This window comes from Setaria viridis, chromosome 8, assembly GCF_005286985.2.
Source record: "Setaria viridis chromosome 8, Setaria_viridis_v4.0, whole genome shotgun sequence".
Taxonomy (NCBI): Eukaryota; Viridiplantae; Streptophyta; class Magnoliopsida; order Poales; family Poaceae; genus Setaria; species Setaria viridis.
Window position 1 is genome coordinate 31,820,206 of NC_048270.2, and position 19,803 is coordinate 31,840,008.

Consider the following 19,803-nt stretch of genomic DNA (forward strand, 5'->3'; position numbering starts at 1 on the left):
GTGGCAAAGATGTCCTTAAAACAAGGGATGATAATGCACAAGAATGGGTTTCAAGCAACTCCTAGACTTAGTGCATACATATAGCAAATAGCTGAATATAGGACACATGAAATATTGACTTCAAAATAATAGGTGTAATGCACCGGGGCTTGCCTTGTTCGCTTAAAAAGTTAGCACTGTCCGAAGGGTTGGCCTCGCAGGGGACCAGTTCAAAGATTTCCTCAAACTCCGAAGATCCTTTTGAAAATTCCAAGTAATCTCCTTCTGGCGCTTCGGGGTCTATAGCATAACATATGCAGGGGTTACGAATGCAAATTTTTGAATAAAAGACTATACAACTCTCCTTCATGATAAAGTTGCAAGCCAACAAGGACTATACAATTTATCATGATAAAGTTGCAAGCCCACACACAAAAACCCGAAAAGATTAGCCCACACTTTTTATTTCCTTAATTAACCTTACTTAAGGCCTTTCTTTTATTTTTAGAAAAGGTTACCATTATTTTCTAACTTTAAAACCTAATTTCCTATGAGTTAAGAATAATTTGTGATTATGAAAATGTTATTTCATATTTTATGCATTTTATAAAGATTAAGTATTTATTTAATTACCTTAAAAGAAAGGCATTAAATAAATACTCAAATTTTTATTATTTTTCTAGGGTATAAAAATTTTAATGCATAAAGGAAAATAAAACAAGCCTAACAAAATTGGTTTCACTAATTTTGGACACTCCTAGAAATTTCTGTGATTTAAATGGTGAGATTCGGATTTAAAGTAATTATTCTATAAAGGAAATCTAAATTTTCCCGAAAAACTCCCCTGGCAACTTTTCTCACGCGACTCGACTCTACCCCCTCTCTTTGACGCTGGGCCCGCGGCGCGGACCCACCCCTTCTCCTATTCAACCTACCCGCCGGCCTATTTCTTCCCCGGGCGGGCCTTACTGGGCCGATTCTTCTCCTCTCTTCTTTTCTTTCCACCGGTGACGGCCCAACGGCCTACTTTTCTTTTTCTCTTTTTCCGCACGCCGGCCTGCTGGACCTCTGGGTCTCCGGCCGTTTTCTTTTATGGCCGACCAACACCGGCTCCCTGGGCCTCCGAAGCTCCGGCCCAACTGCTGTCTGCGCCCGACCGGCCTGCTCCCTCTCCTTCTCTTCTCCACTGACGCGCGGGCCCCCGACTCCCAGCACCTTCTTCTTCCTCCCACCAAAACCGGCACGACAGGGGGCGGCACGGCTCGCCGGCCGGTGCCCTACCGGCGACAGGGCTACGTCGGAAAAGCACCTCTGTGCCCTCACGAACCCGCGCGTGGCAACAGCTCCTCGGGAGATGGCCGGAGCCACTCCCTCCACGGCGGCGGGCGGCGGCACCTACGACCGATCGCGGCTACGCACGTCGACGGCGCAACCTACCCCAACGACTACTACTACACCATCCTAGCATCCCAAGGACCTACCCACGACTACCCAAGAGGGAAGAAAGCAAGCGCAAGGAGGTGCTCACCGTGAGCAGGAGGTGCGGCGACGGCGGACGGAAACGGCGGCGGCGCAGGGCCTACCGGCAAGGATGTTGGACAACGACTCGGCTGGGGTGTAGCTGGGGTGTCTGTGGAGGAGTGGGCGAGAGGAATCGACGGGAGGTGAGGCGTGACGGGAGAATTTTGCTGGGCGGCGGCGGCGGCGGCTTGGACAGAGAAGCGGCGGCGGTAAAAAGAGCGGCGGTAAAACGGCGGCGCGGGAACGGTAGATATACGAACGGTTTACCGCACGCATGAACGACACCGTGGCCTACCTATGGACTCGCGTGGCAAGGAGGTGGCGTAGCTGCCGCGCTGGCGGGCGACCGGAGACAGCGGCGGTGACACGTCGGGCGCAACTCTGTCATCTCCCCCTTTTCTTGTTTTTCTGACGCCCGAACTTCAGGTCCAGATCACGGTCGATTTCCAATCCGACGGTGGATATGTGTCTTAACCAAAGTTGTAGATAATCTTGAGCTTTTCAATTCATATTTAAACCTTTGCCCGAGATAAACATCCAAAAATCTTCAAATTTGAATTTTTCTCGGGCAATTGACTGAACCTTTCTGTCCCTCCATTCAGTTTCGTCAGTCAAGCATTGTGGTCATTTGCCCGACTTGGTAAATCATTTCGGTGGTCCAACTCCTCTTCTTGTAGTCCAACTTCTTCCCAATTATGTTCTACAACATCCCAGGGTTCCATTTTGCCCATAATCACTCATACCCTTTGCACTAAATCTCTCTGAAATTGGCTCCAAACTCAGCTATTTTTGCTGTTTCAGACTTAGGCAATTTCAGCAGGACAGTCAACCCGTGACAATGTGCTGACTTTGAGCTCAAATTCGAAATTGTTCCCCTCACTGTTCCTAGACAACAACACCTAAAGATGCTTGTCCAAAGTCCATACTTTAATATGGTATAGTTGTTTGGATCCACTTATTTGAAAAATTCAACAGAATTCAATTTCCAAAAATGAACTCTATGCTGTTTTTCTGAAACAGCTATTGTCGGACGGGGATCAGTAACCTTGTTTTCCATTTTCTTTCTTTGATTTTCTTGAGGTATTCAGGACCAATCCTTGTCCCAATTTATGATCTTTAGGTTCTAATCACCCTTACACCTTCATTCCATATTTTTGTCCAATTTTTCTGAATTTCGAATTCAAAATTCAAATTTCGGTCAAATTTGACCCGAATTTGATTTTTGGCCAATTTCTTTTTCTTTTCTTCACGAAGAGCCCAGGTGGATCCCTTACCGGCCCTAGCATCCAAGTCTTTAGGAGCGGGTGTGCCGGACGGGGAGGAAGGAGCACGGCGCGACCCAAAGAGGGTCGACCTAGGCATGAAGGAGGAGTTGTCGGCCATCAGCAAGGAGGACCCCGAGGCGGACGAATTTCTAGGCCCAGTTGGAGCAAGAATGAAGGAAGAGTGAGTCTAGGGAAGCCACGAGTCGGGAGACCCTCAACAAAGAAGCTCAGGCCAGGGAACAAGAGTACCTTCACCGAAGGGCCCAAGCCATGCGTCGCACTCAAGACCTACGCGCGAAGCTGGAGGCACTCCGATCGACCAAGACCCATCGGGAGTCCTTGAGGAAGGGAAGCATGGGCGAACCAAAACAACCCATAAACCAAACCCTCCCAGAAGGCCATGCTCATCAGAACACCTTCTACGACCCAAAATCCTTGATCTCCCCAGGGATTCAAGATGCCACAACAACGGGAAGACCGACCCGAAAGCTTTCATCATGAGCTTTGAGACCGCCATACAATCCATCCATGGAGACGAGGCAATCATGGCAAAAAAGCTTTGTGATGGCTGACAGGAATCGCCTGTACGTAGTACACTACTCTCGAGCTTGAGAGGACCTTCTCTTGGGAGCAGCTCCAGGAGGTCATGCTTGACAACTTCTAGGGTAACTACGATGACCCGGTCACCTCATGACACATTTTTGCTATGAAGAAGGGAAGGATAGAGACCCTGCGAAGTTTCGTCAAGCCCTTCATCCATGTGAAATGCAAGGCCAGCGGTCTCAGTGAAAGGACCATCATCCATGCTGCCTAGGAGGGCTTACACCATGGCCCCCTCCGGTCCCGGCTCTATTGGCGCCTTCCCGAGACTATGTCCAAGCTCATGTGCAAGTTGGAGGAGTATGCGCAGGTTGAGGACGACGAGCTTCGGGAAGCCTAGATAGGGCTGCGAAAAGATCTCATCGGAGGCCCATCACAAGAAGCAGGAGAGAAGACACCACGACCCTTCCTCAGAGCATCCCTGCAATAGGAAGGACTCCCGGAGGAGACGTGACCATCCATCCCGATGCCCCATTCGGGAAGTAAAGGCTTTGGAGGCCTCAAGGGGAAGGAAAGATAACTGGGACAATTGGAAGAGGGCCTAGGACTCACGGAGGACGTCCTCCTCCAAAAACAGCAAGGCCCGAGGGGAGACAAACCAAACCCACGGGGTTCCTCGCGACCATACTGCATCATACATGAGTATTGGAGGGCACACCACCTGGGAATGCCCCACCATCGACGCCAGCAAGGTGGAGGCCGTCACAACCACGTGGAAGCTCCCGACCCCTGTGAGGAGGCCGGTCATGCATACGTAGGGGTGGTAAAGGGATCTCTAATTTAGCCTAGCAAATTTAAGGATCAGGCTCAATAAGGGATAGGCCATAATAATAGATGATTTTAAGCTAAAAATAGATAGGGCTGAGTTGGATTGTGATGGAGGTATGAGGGCCATGATCCATTACCACCCCTATGCACACGGCACCCCACCTGCCGGTGGCCTGAATGGGGCCGCCACCGGCAGTCGCTCCTCATGCCCACTTGTGGCCTAGACGGCTCCATACGTGGTCCTAGCTCCACCACCCCTGGGGCAGCAGCAGGCTCCCCCACCACCCTCGAAGCAAGAAGCCCCTACCCAAGACATGCAACACGTAGTGGGGTCGCACCGGGTGATCCTTCACATCTCCGGGGGCTACATTTAGTCGCTGGAATCCAAGAGGCAGCGGAGGACCTACCTTCGAGAGGTGCAGCATGTGAGCTCAGGGACACCTTTTGTGCTCCCTCGCTACGCCACCATCCCAATCACCATCAATGCTGAAGATTGCAATGCCCTCTTCTACCCACATGCCAATGCCTTCATCATCTCCGCCAACATCTCTGAGATGGAGGTCCGTCGAATCCTCATTGACGGGTGAAGTTCTGCCAATCTTCTCTTTGCTTCGGCCTTTGATGCCATGGGCTTCTTCTGGACCTAGCTCACCCCAGCAAGAACCCCCTTGTGAGGATTTGGGGGGAAAGCCGTCAAAGCACTAGAGCAAATCAAGCTACCAGTCACCTTCGACCTCGGCAAGTACGCTCGCACTGACGACATCACCTTTGATGTCATGGATGTGCCCTACTAGTACAATGCCATCTTCGGGAGACGGCTCCTCGATGCTTTCTACACGGTCCCCCACCATGGTTTGTTATGCATGAAGATGCCTGGGCCGTGAGGCACCATTAAAGTACTGGGAAACCAGGAGCTGGCTAGGCTCATCGAGATCAGTCGTGCCCCGGGCCACCGGGAGGTCAACGAGCTGGCCTCGGCCTCAGAGGGAGGCAACCAGGGACCAACCACTACCCGGTACATCCCAGAGGCCCACCCTGAAAGAGAAGTGAAGATCGTGCCACTCCACCCGGGAAAACCAGAACGATCGATACAGCTAGCTGCTGACCTTACAGAGCAAATGGAGGCCGACCTCCTCACATTTTTGTGGGAAAATGAGGATGTGTTCGCATGGACCCCTTCTGATCTCCAGGGGATCGACTGGACCATCATCAAGCACCATCTAAACATCGACCTCAAGAAGAAGCACTAGAAGCAGAAGGTGCGAAAGATGTTCGCAGAAAGGAATGTGGTGCACATGGAGTTCTGCAAGCTGCTAGAGGCACAGGTGATACGGGAGGTCATCCACATGGAATGGCTGGCCAACCCGGTGCTAGTGAAGAAGAACAATGGCAAGTGGCGCGTGTGTGTCAATTTTACTAACTTCAACAAGGCCTGCCCGAAGATGAATTCCCGCTCTCCCGCATCGACCAGATAGTCAAATCTACCTTCGAGAGCGAGCGCCTCAGCTGCTGGACGCCTACTCCGAGTATCATCAAGTTTGGATGACGGAGGATGACGAGACCCAAACCAATTTCATCACCCCATTCAGAAACTACTGATACGTGCTTGATGCCTTTCGACCTTCGAAATGCTGGGCCACCTTTGCATGGGTCGTACGGCTACTTTTTGACTACCAGGTGGGGAGAAACTTGTAGACTTACGTGGACATCGTCATCAAAAGCAACTGCGAGCAAGGCCACCTCTCTGACCTATGGGAGACATTCTCGAACCTCCGTCTTACGGGGCTCCGTTTGAACGCCAAGAAGTGCACATTCGGGGTCCATTCCGGGAAGCTGCTCAGCTACTTGGTGTCACAAAGAGGAAATGAAGCCAACGTAGGCAAGATCCGCGCTATCCGGGAAATGGAGCCCCCGAGCAATGCGTGTGAGGCCCAACGCTTGACGGGACGTCTAGCGACGCTGAGACCATTTCATCGCCAGGTCAGCGGAAAGGAGCCCGCTGTTCTTCAAAGTCCCTCAAGGGTCCAACCCATTCCAGTGGACGGAGGAGCAAAAACAAGCCTTCTAGAAGAGGTGCTGACAAGCCCCACCCCAGGCACCCCATTCTTGCTATGCATAGTGGCAACAGAAGGGGCAGTCAGTGCAGTACTTGTGGAAGAGCGCGCCCGTTACGGAAAGAAAGAACAGACCCCGGTCTACTACGTGTCCGAAGCACTAGCTGGGGCCAAGCTGTGCTACATCAAGCTAGAGAAGATGGTGTATGCCGTCATGATGACATCCCGCAAGCTCAAACACAACTTCACCGCTCACCCCATCACTATCCCGACATTGTACTCGCTGCGTGACGTCTTCGAGAACAGGGAGGCGATTGGGCGCATCGACAAATGAGCCCTGGAGTTGGCGTCATTCACACTCTCCTTATTGGCTAGGAGCGCCATCAAATCTCAAGTGCTCGCTGACTTCATGGTTGACTGGACGCTAGTAGCCTCCGCCGGAGGTCCCCCGATAGCGGAACTAGTCTAGACCGCATTCATCGATGGTGTTTGGGGAGCTTCCACAGCTGGGGATGCTGCTCTTTTAACCACTCCTTCAGGGCAAGAGATCAAGTATGCCGTCCGCTTGGAGTTTCCTTGCACTAACAATGTTGCCGAGTACGAAGCTCTGGTACTCGCATTACAAAAGGCAACAACTTTGGGAGCAAGGTGTCTCCTCGTCAAAAGTGACTCCCAAGTGGTCACATTCCATGTGGAGAAAGAATACCAAGCCAGGTACACTGAATTGGCAGAGTATCTCCAGTTGGTCCGATCATTGGAGCGAAAGATTCAAAGTTTCATTGTCATACATGTTCCCAGGGGATGCCGCTCCCGCTGAAAGTCTTCTACCACGTCATCTGTCTCTGCAACCTCCCGGGAGGAGGCAGGGACCTCCCGAAAAGTGACCATCATCCACAGCGAGGACTGGTGCTCCCCCTATCATAGCCTTCCTCGAAGAGCGATACATTCGAAGGAAGGTCGCAGGTTAACTCCCAAATGAAGGGTAGAATGAGCTCGGAGGCCATCGACGCCAACTGGCCTCGTGGCCTAGGGCATCCCAGGAGGCCTTCTGGGACAACGTGCGCCCACCCTGTCGAAGGACTACAGAACAACTCTTTTCCTTGCCCCGAGCAAGGAGGGGGGGGACCTCCTCCACGTGAGGACTCCCCAGCCCTCTTCCTCCTCTGCTATCTCCTCCCCGAAGCTAGCAACATCCTTGACCTCCGCGTCCGGGTGAGGGGGGTCCCACATGGTTTGTCATCCCCTATAGGAGGCAATGCAATAGCCAGCTTAGTCATCCAATAGGGAAGCAGAGATAAGACGTCCACCTGCAGAGAACTGAAAAGCTTATGGATTCGCTCCCTTTCCTCCTCGTCACTGCTGAATTGCGGGAACAGCCCTGAAACTTTGAACGAGGGATGAACCCTACGCAAGGTCGAGCCGGACCCTGTAGGAGTTGACACCGGGGGTGCCAAACGGAGGGGGAGGCTTGGAGAAGGGGCGCCCCTCCGGGGCAGCAGGGGGTGACAAAGCACGTGGAGACAACTTGGGAAGTGCCTCCTCTTCCTCCTCGGCAAGCTGCCGCGGAGGGGCACCCCCCTTTTCCTTGGGCGCACCAGGGGCATTCCACCTGTGCCCCCTCTCCCCTTTGGGAGGCTCTCCAGGGAGGCCAGTAAGCTCCAGAATCTTCACCCCCACTCCCCCCCTCCCAAATCATGAGGATCCAGTTCCCCTGGGCGCCCAACACTAGGAAGCACCGCGCCCTGTGCTCTGTCACAAGGAGGGGACCTAGTAGGTGCGCCGCCTTTTCCTTGATCTCCTCCAAGGTTAGGTCTGCGGGAATCCACAGGTGAGGTCACCTCAAAAGCAACAACAGGTCACGAAGCATGAAGTAAGAGGACTCACCGGGAAGGGTCTACTTTAGCTTCCTCCGGAAGTTGTTCCCTTCCTTATCCATGCAAACGACACAAGGAGACGGGTCATTCCCCTCCACCGGAAACTCCCACCCCTTGGCAAAGGGCTAGATCTTCGCGGCCAGGAACTCCTCCACCAAATCCCGCATGGAAAAGCGCTTGGCGATGCTCACCATGAGCCCCACCCTCGAGTGCAGGCCATCGTCTTGCTGGAACGATGGGAAAGGCAGGAAGACTTCATACAGAATCCAGTTAGAACCCACTGGTAGAACTACCTCGGCAGCCACACGGTCTTCAGCCTCTCCATGTAGGCCTTGGCCGGCACCATCGCCCCCTCCTGAGGGTAGAAAAGGACCTGGCCGTAGCATACCTCCGTCTTGACGCCATCGAAAGTATGGATTATGGAACTTCCGACGGACGAAGGCCGTGTGGAGGTGAGCGGAGGGAGTAGCCCCTTCCGCGCGTAAGGCCCACTCGAAGGTGCTGAGCCGCACGATCGAGTTGGGCTAGACGTGCTGGATCTCTAGCCCGAAGTGGACCAGCACCGCCGAGAGGAAATCCAAGCACGAGAAGCGAAGTTCGCACTCATACTGCTCCGCAAAGACCACCACCTTGTCGTCTTGCGGAGTCAGGATCGCCTCCGGCTCGAGAGGACAGACTAGGGCTCAATCCGAAACCAAACCCCTTTCCATTAGAGCATCGAGGAAATCACCATCTACCAAGTTTCGGGGGAGCTTCCAAGTCTTTAGGTATTATGCTTTACTCTTCTTTGGTTCCGGGGCATCCCTCTCGACAGAGGCGGCCCTCTTCGGAGCCATAAGTACGGATCAAAGGGAAGAGTTGGGTGCAAGAGCGGGTCAGGAGGGGTAGCGGGATGGAGAGGAGGCGAAGAAAATGGAGATGAACGGGCTGACCCGCAGACCCCAGGGTCTGTATTTATAGGCCAGGAAGGGGGCGGAGGCCGACCTGGCGGGGCGCTGAAGTCTGCACGTGACGTGGCGAAGACGGACCGCCACAACCAACGAAGGGCCAACACATGTCCCGAGGGGTCGCGTCGCGCACTAAGGGGTTCACAACCCCTCGCATCCCGTTGCCACGGGGATCCCATGTAGCCTAACATATTTGCCAGCTCGTTGTAGAGGGCTGACAATAAAATGGTGAGGTTGAAGTATGGAAAAAAAATGGTGAGGTTGGAGAACTTCGCTAGTCTTGGACAACTTCATGAATTAGATATGACAATGGGTACCCAAAAAATGAGTACCTAATGGGTTTTACTTGTACCCAATAAGAAGACGGGCGTGGAAAATATCTCTACCCATGAGTATACTAATGGGCAAAATCATCTACTCATCAAGTAAGCGGGTGCAAGTGTGGGTACATACTCCTCATACCCGCAAACCCATGGGTAAAATATACCTGGCTATAATATGTTATAAATTTATAAGCTTGCACGTTATTAGTGAAGGGTGACTTAATATTGATAACAAACTAATAATTTATGATTTATTTGACTATTACTTGGTTAAAAATGGTTAATTATCTTTTTTTATTGATTACTCAAATTTATTGAGGTGTACTATTATCATGTGCTATATTCACGAGTTTAGCGCCAGTATGCTATCGGGTATGGGTATGGGTAAGAACTTGTACACGCATGCGGCTATGGGTATTTTAGCGGGTAAGAGTTAGATTTGGCGGGTGTGGATATGAATGGCATTAGTGCATTACCTAGCGGGTATATGCCCGTTGCCATCTCTATTAATTATGGAACGGAAGAGTGGGAATCATGGACCTGTCACTCTGCTCAGTAACTTTCTTTTTTACAAATAAAATAAAAATAAAAGATTGCCCAGAAGAGACGGCCATGCTGCGAGGCGCTGCTACCTCATCCGTGCATCAAGCGTTTTGGCGCTGCTATCTCATCCGTGCATCAGGCTACGCTGGTACTACCTTGCTTCAAGACTGCTTTGAGATATTTGGCAAAGTAGATCTGATCAGATGGAAATAGTTAGCCTTTATTTTATTCATTGCTATTGTGAAATAAACATACACCGGTTTACATGTGTGGTCCCTACAACACCCTATCGTATGAAGTATAGACACAAAGAAGAGAAAGAAAAATATAGAAATTACTATAGGTGTATGGACGGGGTATTTTGTCAGAATGTTTTGTATCTACTCCAAATTTGGATAAATCCCATAACTTTCTGATAAGATATCCGCCATCCAAACAGTCCCTTGGGAAGTTCAAAGTGAATCAAGAAATGGTGTAGGTGATGACAAGAACCATGACAACTGAAACCACTGGGTATGCTTGGTATATCATGCTCTCTGCCCAGGCCTTGAGTGGCTGACTGGCTGTGGCAAGGTCACTCCTTGCCATCGGCAGCGCGGAGGGAACCGAGCTGAACAGGGGCCTGTGTCTGCACGACCTTGGATGAACCATAGACCGACAGATCCATGCCCTCAGCCTTCTCCTTCTCAAGCTGCTCCTTGATCCAGAAGTATGTGATCCTTAGTCCATCCTGCAGGCAGAATTGAATTCACGTGATGAGGATAAGATTATGTAGGTGTAAATTCAGGACCTGAAGCAATGCTTTTATGTGTGAGATTTGGTAGACTACCTTCAGCTTCATGGTCGGAGCCCAGCCAAGCTTCTCCTTGATGAGTGTGTTATCTGAATTCCGCCCTCGCACACCCTCCGGTCCAGGAATGTGGTGGATGGGCAGCTGCTTGTTCTCAAAGCTGAGGACTATCTCAGCCATCTCATTCATGCTGACCATTTCATCACTTCCAATGTTTACAGGCTCACGGAAATCAGACTTTGTTAACCTGATGCATTGACAAAATAACAGCTTATTTCACCATATAAGCATAACTGCAGGCACAATTATTTCCCCTAGAACCAATAGCTATTCCACATCACCATTGGTATTTCCTCGTTCTGAAAGACTTATTTTCACATTCATTTGAACCAAAAGAGAATTAATTATAAGTTACGTATGTCTTTTTGTAGAACATGTGTGAAGTAATGCCAAGAAGGGAAACAAGATTTACTAGCTTATTATAATGAACTCTTTAATGAATAATATTTACTAGCTTACTAATTACCAGTGTTTCAAAGGCATCGCCTAGGCGTCCGGGCGGACCCGGCTTGCCTTGGGGAAACAGGTCCGCCTTGTCGGGCGACGCCTAGGTGATAGGTCGCCTTAAAAACACTGCTAATTACTTTTATATGTTGTGCTGTTTTTCAACTCTGGTCTCTAATGTACAAGCAGAGACAAAGGTGATGACAGCAACATATTTTACGAGCTTTGGAAAATCCTTGCCGCAGATGTATATGGCTTCAAGCATAATTATTCAAAGCTCAAAACTAAATGGTTCCATTCACCTTTTTCAATTTATTATATAGGTTATGCTGTTTTTCAACTCGATCACTGATATTTCAAGCAAAGACAAAGGTGATGAAAGCACAGACTTCCTAAGCTTTTGAAGATCCTTGACGTAGATGTATATCAGTATATGGCTTCAAGGATATTAATTCAGAGCTAAGGAGCAAAACGCAAAATTCACTTAGTTTTTGTTTTCTACAAAATGTTGTGCTGTTTTTCAACTCTGATCTCTGATGTTGAAGCAGAAACAAAGGTGATGACAGCACTGACTTTGTGAGCTTTGGAAGATCCTTGCTGCAGATGAACACGGCATCAAGGATACTTATTCAAAGCTCAGAAATAAAAATACAAAATTAACATTTGTTCATTATCTTGTGACTATATTGATCGAAAACACCTGGAAGAACAGTATTTTTGGTAGAATGCATTGTTAGGTTGCAGTATCTTCTAGAACTTGCAACATAATTTCTGAAGAGCTGATTAGTGATAGTCGGGCCTACAAAAATTTTCCAAGAATGGCCTAGCTGAGACCCATATAAAACATGTTGATAGCATATCTTTTCTGTTCACAACATCTATTTTTCAACAGAAATTTCAATGGCCTATAGAAAACTGCATGTCTAAAAGAGACAACTAACCTTCTCTTGGAACTAAATTATCCATACTAGCAAGACCAGATTGATGTGAAATATGATTGATCTTAATCTAAGATATCTGAAAGAAAAGGTAAAGTATTGAACTAGCCAAAGATAGATGAAGTTTTACTTACCTAAGGACACCCTCGACACATTCATCAATAAATGTGAAGGATCTGGTTTGCAGACCATCGCCCCACATCTCAAAGCGCCCAGTGGAGGTTAAAGCCTTTCTGCAGAAAGCAGCAGGTGCCTTCTCCCTTCCACCTATAGGTAGCCAAGTAATAAACATAGGTCAACAACATTTAGAAAAAAAAAACTAAGAACAACAAAATATTACTGGTTACCAGATAGAATCTTACCTTTCCATGTCCCAAAGGGACCATATATGTTGTGAAAGCGACCGATCCGGCACTCAATGCCAAAATCCTTTGTGTAGTGCTTGCACAGTTCCTCAGTAGCAAGTTTCTCCAAGCCATAGGCATCTTGAGGCTAAAAGGTATGCATCATTAGTTAGCATTTTTTTTACCATAGTAGCTAAAGTAACTGATAATTAACACAGAAGCATGAATCAATCTGGATGGTTAAAAACCTCTGCAGGCCAGGCATCTGACTCCTTCAAGCTAACTACAGTCTCCAACTGCTTAAATTCAGGGTAGATACAGGCGCTTGATGCATAAAAGAACCTGCAAGGGAAAATATACAGAAATTACAACACTTTGTTTTAATACAAAAGCACTAAATGAAATTCCGTGCCATTTTTCAACAACACTCTTGTTTAATTATGCAAAGGTTTGATGCTTATTTTTAGGTCTCCCAAATTTGATGCTTGCCCTGTATGGTTACAAGGGAGAACAAATATGAGATCCTGTTTGGAAGTTCTTATTACTAGATAGGTGGAGAAAAAGGTCAACTATAGCACATAAAAGAGGGCACACATATGCACTAGCATCATCAGCTCAATGCTCATCGTAAAGGCCCGCCAATGCATGTCAATCTAGCTAAAAAAAGGCTATGTGCGGCATATGCCCTGCATAATAACTGTACTATAGTACTTTCCTGTAGTGTTGTTTAGTGTCATCCACTAAACCTAGCTGAAACCACACCAGTTAAGACTTGCCCTATGTGGGCTTGTGGGCCGATTTGAACCCTTTGCATTGTATCCGCATAAATGATTCTGCTTTGAGATGCCGGTGCAGATGCACGCATAGCAACTGCAATAAATTTCCACAGTATGGTAGTTAATGTAGAGCATTTGTTCCTCAAATCTAGGAATCTAGCAACTGCACTTGAAGGTTATCTCATTTAACTAATTTAGTGTCTGCATACCTTAACAGTTAAAATCCAGCTTCACAAGGGTGATTAAAACATGATAAACAAAGAGCCACCAGCAGGCAGGTAGTTACCTCTTGACGCCATTGATTCTAGCAGCCTCGAGCATGTTAAAGCTGATCATAGTGTTGTTATACATGATGACAGAGTGGTTGGACTGGATGAACCCCATCCCTCCCATATCAGCAGCAAGGTTAAACACATGGTCAACCCCCGTGGTCACCTTGAGGCAGTTGTCCATGACCCTCAGGTCAATGAGGTGGAACTCATGGCAGAACATTTCCTCGGTCATGTGCTCGTTCTTCTTCCAGTCAGAGGCGATGATGTAGTGGCCCTCGCTCATGAGGCGCCTAGCGATGTGGGAGGCGATGAACCCGCCAGCGCCCGTGATGGAGATCCGCAGCTTCTCAAACGGCCAGTATGGCTCCTTCTCCAGCTCCGCGTACGTGTACTCCTTGTTGAGCGCCATCCTGCACAAGCCAAAGGTCAAGATTTAGGATGAAAAGCTACTCATACAGAATCAATTATGACCTCCTATGGCTCATGGGCCATCAGCACGACCCCCAATCTTTCTAGGAAAACAAACTTCCAATGTTCTTCTCGGAACACAGGGGCCAAAGACCCGGTTCCGTTCCCGCTAAAACAAAACAGAAGTATGAAAATGACCCACAGCAGCCATGCTCTTTACAGCGGTTATATCAACTAACATAGTCGACTCTATTCATAGGATTAACCAACAGTCAGTAGCGCCCACTGCTGAACAAGTAGTGTTGCACCTGCACAAGTTCATACTAGCAACTAAAAACACCCCCTAATACGTCCTATGGGTCAACGTTTATCAATCTTGCGCAATGGACATGAACAAAGATTCGGATCTGATTGGTCTCGGCGAAGGATTCAACTCCTACAGCAATAGAATCCATACAACCAGGCAAGCAAGCCGGGGTTCCTCTCAAAACCAAGAATAGGAGGGCGCCGGCCTTCCAGGACACACGAATCCGACCCGCGGCACTCGGCGCCGACGAGGTCCCCCGGCGACGGCTTCGAGCGAGGCAACCAATGCCAACGCACGAGCGCGCCACCCTGAGCCAAGCCCCCAATCCTAGAACCGCTGCAGGGAAATTTCCCCCAAAAAGAAAGGAAAAGATGCCATCTTTACCTGGCAAACGAGGGTGGTAGCCGCGCCGGAGCGAGATTCGAGAGCGGAGGAAGGAGATAGGAGCAGCTCGCCGGATCTCCCTCCCACCTCCGGCCGCTCTTAAATACCAATGGCGAGACGACTTCGTCCCGTGGAGGTGGAGGGAGCGTGGGGTGGCTTGACTCTGAACCGGAGGGGGCTTATCTCGTTTTTTACACAACGGTCCCTAAAAGTTGAGTTTTTTCTGTGCACGCGCTATAGACTTAAAATTTCGAACGCATTCGCTGGGATTCAGCTAGGATCTGAAGATTAGGAGGGCCAATCATATGATTTCCTTCATAGCAGGGGGCCAAATTCTCCTCAATCTCAATTCTCAACAGTAGGCTAGGATGACAAATTCATACCAGCGACAGGACGTGATTCTGCTTCTGTACCATCGCTAAGGGACGTTTGGTTCCTTTGCTTATTTTTAGCAAGTGTCAGATCAAATGTTTAGATACTAATTAGGAGTATTAAACGTAGGCTATTTACAAAACCCATTACATAAGTGGAGGCTAAACGGCGAGATGAACCCCTAATTAATCCATCATTAGCAAATGTTTACTGTAGCAACACATTGTCAAATCATGGACTAATTAGGCTTAATAGATTCGTCTCGCCGTTTAGCCTCCGCTTATGTAATGGATTTTGTAAATAGTCTACGTTTAATACTTCTAATTAATATCTAAACATTCGATGTGACGGGTGCTTAAAAATAAGCAACCGAACCAAACCATGTCTAAATCTGCAAATTTCAGCAATCGCAGGAAATTTCAGCCGTTGCTTTGGCTTGGAGAATAGAGAGATTGGAGACGCCACACTCTCGGCGTCAAAGCACCAGCTGGTTTGTAGCACACTTGTACTTGCCAGTCCCTCGACCTACAGTCCAAGAATTCCGTGCTTGAGTGCCAACTTTGTCAACAACGATTGTACGTTTGCACGGCAATGCACGCATATGTTACGTAGATCCATTTCAGAAAAAAAGAATAATGGTACTCGAATAATTCGGTCGTCCAAGTCCAGACTTGGTACCATCAGTACTACTTCGTTTGCTTCAAATTTTAATTTACTTTAGCTTTCTTAAGTCTAACTTGTTTGACTTCAACCAATTTTAAAGGAGAAAGCACCAATATTCATGACATCCAATAAGTTTAATTAAATTCGTCCTGAAATATGTTTGATACTACATTTCATTTTATACTATATAAGTTATCTTTTTGTCAAAAATGTGATCGAAATTAAAGTAGTTTGATTTAGGATACAATGAACTGCAATTTAAAACGAAAACGGAGGGATTAGCGTGTTATTGCTACCGTCTCCCTAGCGAGGGATAAATAAAAAGAGCATAAGTTCTTTAGCGGACTTCTTAAAAAAGTACCTTCCTATGAAGTAAGCTAGCAGGATTTTTACCGTACAGTATTTTTTTTTCATGTTAATGATCAATCTTTTCCTTTTCTTTTTCCTCACCCACTGTCGCACCAGAAAATTTTTACCGCCACTGTTACTGTTAGGCACACGCTGAAATAAGGACATGCAGAGGAAGTGCGCACTTTTGGAGCTATTTGGCATCAGGCTAGCTGAAGCTGACCTTGATGTGCCTGCTGACAGCTACACTCATTCAGCCAAGCAAACATGCATTTATCCAGCACGACTAAAAAAAATCAAACTTGAGTGTAATTGAAGGGGAAAAAACAAATATGATGAGATAAAAAAAATCATGTCGTCACAACCGAGGCGTGCGTGGATTATTGGCGAAACACTCATGACCTAGGTTTTCTAAAATCATTTAAATAAATCGATCAAGATGTGCTTGACCTAGGGTTCACCACTTTGCTTGGCTAGGATGGAACCGAAAACTCGATCTCCAAGCAAGCAAGGTGCGTGCGGATGTGCACGCCACTGGTTTTTAACCCCTTCACGCTCGCTACCTTGTTCAAGCACGAGGTGGCTCTGCCAATTTACCAGGTCACTTACAAAATAGTAACACTTATAAATTCAATATTTTGGGGCTATGCATTATATATATGCTCACCATTAAAAGCATTCCCAAGATATTACGGATCCATTATATCTTATTAGTGCATATATATTTAGAAAATGACGGTGACTACTACAAAAAAAAAATTGTGCATAAGAGACCATGCACGCTATGAATACCACGCATGCGTTGTGGTTTTAACTGCAAATTCTGTGGGATGATGCATAAAAGATGCCCGGCCGAAGATTAGATACAGAAAGAAACATATGTGATCATTTTCAAGTATTTTCCGTATCTTAAGTGTTGAAGCATTATGACATACTCCCTTTGTTTCTTTTTTTAAAAACAAAAATGACGTTTAAGAGCTGTGGGAGTACTTCACAAAATCGAAGACCTGATCCAGTTTGAATAGTTAGAGATGTGAAATGAGAGGAAATTTCTATTAGGGTTAAGTTAAACGGTTGGCACAGTAAGGGCATGTTTGTTTCCACCCTCCTAAAACCTTACCTCCTAAAAAGTGACTAAAAACTGCCTAAAGTGCCAAACACTTCTCCTAAAAAATGACTAAAATCTTTTAGGAGGTCCAAATCTTTTAGGCCCTCACCCCCTCCTAAAACCGACTAAAATCGGTTCTGGACCGCTCCTACCCCCGCACCCACCCCCACCGCACGCCAGAACCCGCCTCCCCCCATGCACCAGACCCGCCTCCCTCAACCCCGCCGCCTCCCAAACCTGCCTCCCCCGTCCCCGCCGCCTCCCAAACCGGCCTCCCCCGTCCCCACCGCCGCTAGATCCGCCTACCTCGCCGGCGCCCGTGGTCAAGAAACTCCGTCCGCGCCCTCCCCCTTCGGTCCGCCACCCCTAGTCCAACCTCCCCGGGCTGCAGACCCCGCAATCCTTGTCGCCGTTCCCTGCGCTCCCCCAACTCGCCTGCCACTAGATCCGCCATCGACGCCGCCTTACGCTGCCACAAATCGTCGTCCGGGCGCTCCCCCGACGGATCTCCGCCGCCACCCGCCGGATCCCCCCCGCCACCACCCGCCGTATCCTCGTCGGCTCATCCTCGTCCTCCTACTCGCGGCGTCCGCCGTCATCTAGTCCGTGACGAACTCCTGGGACTGCGGGGTGAGTTTCTTCCCTCTCCTATTCTCGATCTACGATTCTTCCTTCCTATTGCTGATTTAATTTTGTGCGTAGGTGGATTGCGCCGTCCCCTCCCCCAATTCGGCCGCGCCTGATGGATAGGTACAATTGCAGGGACTTTCTATCTCAAGGCTCCTCCTCTGGTGCCACCAGCTTCCGCAGATCCCCGCCTGATGCGGATGAAGACGACCTCGCCCCGTTATTTCCGCTGGCGGCCCCCTCTCTGTCCGCTCCCGGCAGCACACGGAGCATTTGGATCTCAACTCACAAGCGGACTTCTACTCCGATATTCAGTCCTACCAAGAGTACCTTCAGGGTGATGAGGCCGGTTTTGAGCAGGCAGTCCCTCGTCGGGCCCCTGGAGTGAGTGTGCAAGCAACCGCCGGCAGAGGGCGTGGTCGCGGCAAAGGTTTGCTCGGGGGTAAAGTTGGTTTTGGACGAGGCCGAGGCAAACTTTCGGTTGGAGGGAGAGATGGTAGCCGTGGTGGTCGAAGTTTGAGAGGAGGACGTGCTGAAGCTTTCTCTGCAGGCCACGGCTATCAAAATCCAGTGAATGTTGATGCCGGCGAAGAACAACAGGGCATGCCTTCTGAAACTCTCTCTCAGGTAAATTGCTTCCCCTCTCTGAAACACACTCTCTAATATGCATGGTTTCCATTTCTCTTGTATGAAATGTTGCCTCTGATATGGGAAATGTGTTGTTGCTATTTTATTTTTGAATTGTGTGTCATTGCAATGCTTAGTGTGACAATTTCTTTTCTGCTATAGAATCTTCATGACAGGGCTGAATGGTCTGAGGAAAACACACATTCTTATTGTGAACTTGCTGTTGAGGAAATTCGGGCAGGGAATTGTTTTAAAGGGGCAATGACACGTAGAGGTTATTGTAACATGAAAAAAGGAATGCTATTAAAGACTGACTCAACCTTACTATCAAGCAACTCAAAAACAAGTGGCCACAGTGTAGGACTTTGTACACATTTTAGAACATGATGAAACTGATACAGGTCTAGGGAGAAGATCTAATGGCAGTATAGTAGCATCAGCTGATTGGTGGGATAAGGCACTAAAGGTAAGCAGTTTGTAATGTTGTCTAGCATGTACTGTTTTTGCATATGTAGAACTAGGTTCATTTTTTAACTTACTGATAAGATGCTTGTTTTTGTTGTTGCAGGAAGAAGAAGAATGGGATGAACAATGGGATGAAGAGGATGATGATAGAGAGGACTTTGATCAAAGAATACAGTCCTATATGTTGCATTGTAGGAAGAAGAGGAGAAAAATCTTGACTATTGCTGCTACCATGTTGGGTATGTATCACTTCGACACTTATATGAACAAAGCAGTTCACAGAATAGTAACAGAAAGTGGATTTGAATGGGTAATGAGGACACTAGGAAATAGCACATCTTGTTATAATATGTTTAGAATGAGTCAAGATTTGTTTCTGAGGCTGCATAGTTTGCTAGTTGAATCTTATGGATTGAAATCAACTAAGAGGACGTCATCAATTGAAGCTTTAGGGCTGTTTCTATGGATATGTGGTGCACCTCAATCTCTTAGACAAGCTGAAGACCGTTTCACAAGGTCACTAGAAACAATTTGTAGAAAGTTTGATAAAGTGCTAGAGAGTGTGAACAAGCTAGCAGTTGACATCATTAAGCCAAAAGACCCTGAGTTCAATTTTGTGCATCCTAGGTTGCAAAGCCCTAGGTTCACACCCTTCTTTGACAATTGCATTGGAGCAATAGACGGTACTCATATTCCTATAATAGTGCCAAGTACCCAAGTAGTACAACATATGGGAAGACATGAGTTTACGAGTCAGAATGTCATGGCCGTATGTGATTTCGACATGAGGTTTACCTTTGTGGTGGCTGGTTGGCCTGGGTCAGTTCATGATATGCGGGTTTTCAAAGATGCAATTGACAAGTTTGATGACAAGTTTCCACACCCACCTGAAGGTAATGACCTAGATTGCATGCATTTTATTATTATTAGAACACTAGGTCTGTGACTCACATAATTCATGTATTATGAATGCACAGGCAAGTTCTACCTTGTTGA

General features: G+C 47.9%; 1 protein-coding gene and 2 non-coding genes across 3 annotated transcripts; all 3 read right to left on the bottom strand.

Moving 5' to 3' along the window:
* Positions 1 to 10,070: 10,070 nt before the first annotated feature.
* Positions 10,071 to 14,758, bottom strand: LOC117833479 (GDP-mannose 3,5-epimerase 2). Its single transcript, XM_034712986.2, has 7 exons — positions 14,598 to 14,758; positions 13,513 to 13,908; positions 12,699 to 12,792; positions 12,469 to 12,598; positions 12,241 to 12,373; positions 10,704 to 10,911; positions 10,071 to 10,604 (listed from the first exon to the last, which is right to left on the bottom strand). The coding sequence occupies exons 2-7, from the start codon at positions 13,905 to 13,907 to the stop codon at positions 10,449 to 10,451; spliced, it is 1,116 nt and encodes a 371-aa protein (XP_034568877.1). The 5' UTR covers position 13,908; positions 14,598 to 14,758; the 3' UTR covers positions 10,071 to 10,448.
* On the bottom strand, positions 11,313 to 11,420 carry LOC117834919 (small nucleolar RNA snoR97). Its single transcript, XR_004635872.1, has one exon. It is a non-coding gene; the product is annotated as a small nucleolar RNA snoR97 (small nucleolar RNA).
* Positions 11,672 to 11,778, bottom strand: LOC117834918 (small nucleolar RNA snoR97). The gene has a single exon (XR_004635871.1). It is a non-coding gene; the product is annotated as a small nucleolar RNA snoR97 (small nucleolar RNA).
* Positions 14,759 to 19,803: the final 5,045 nt, after the last annotated feature.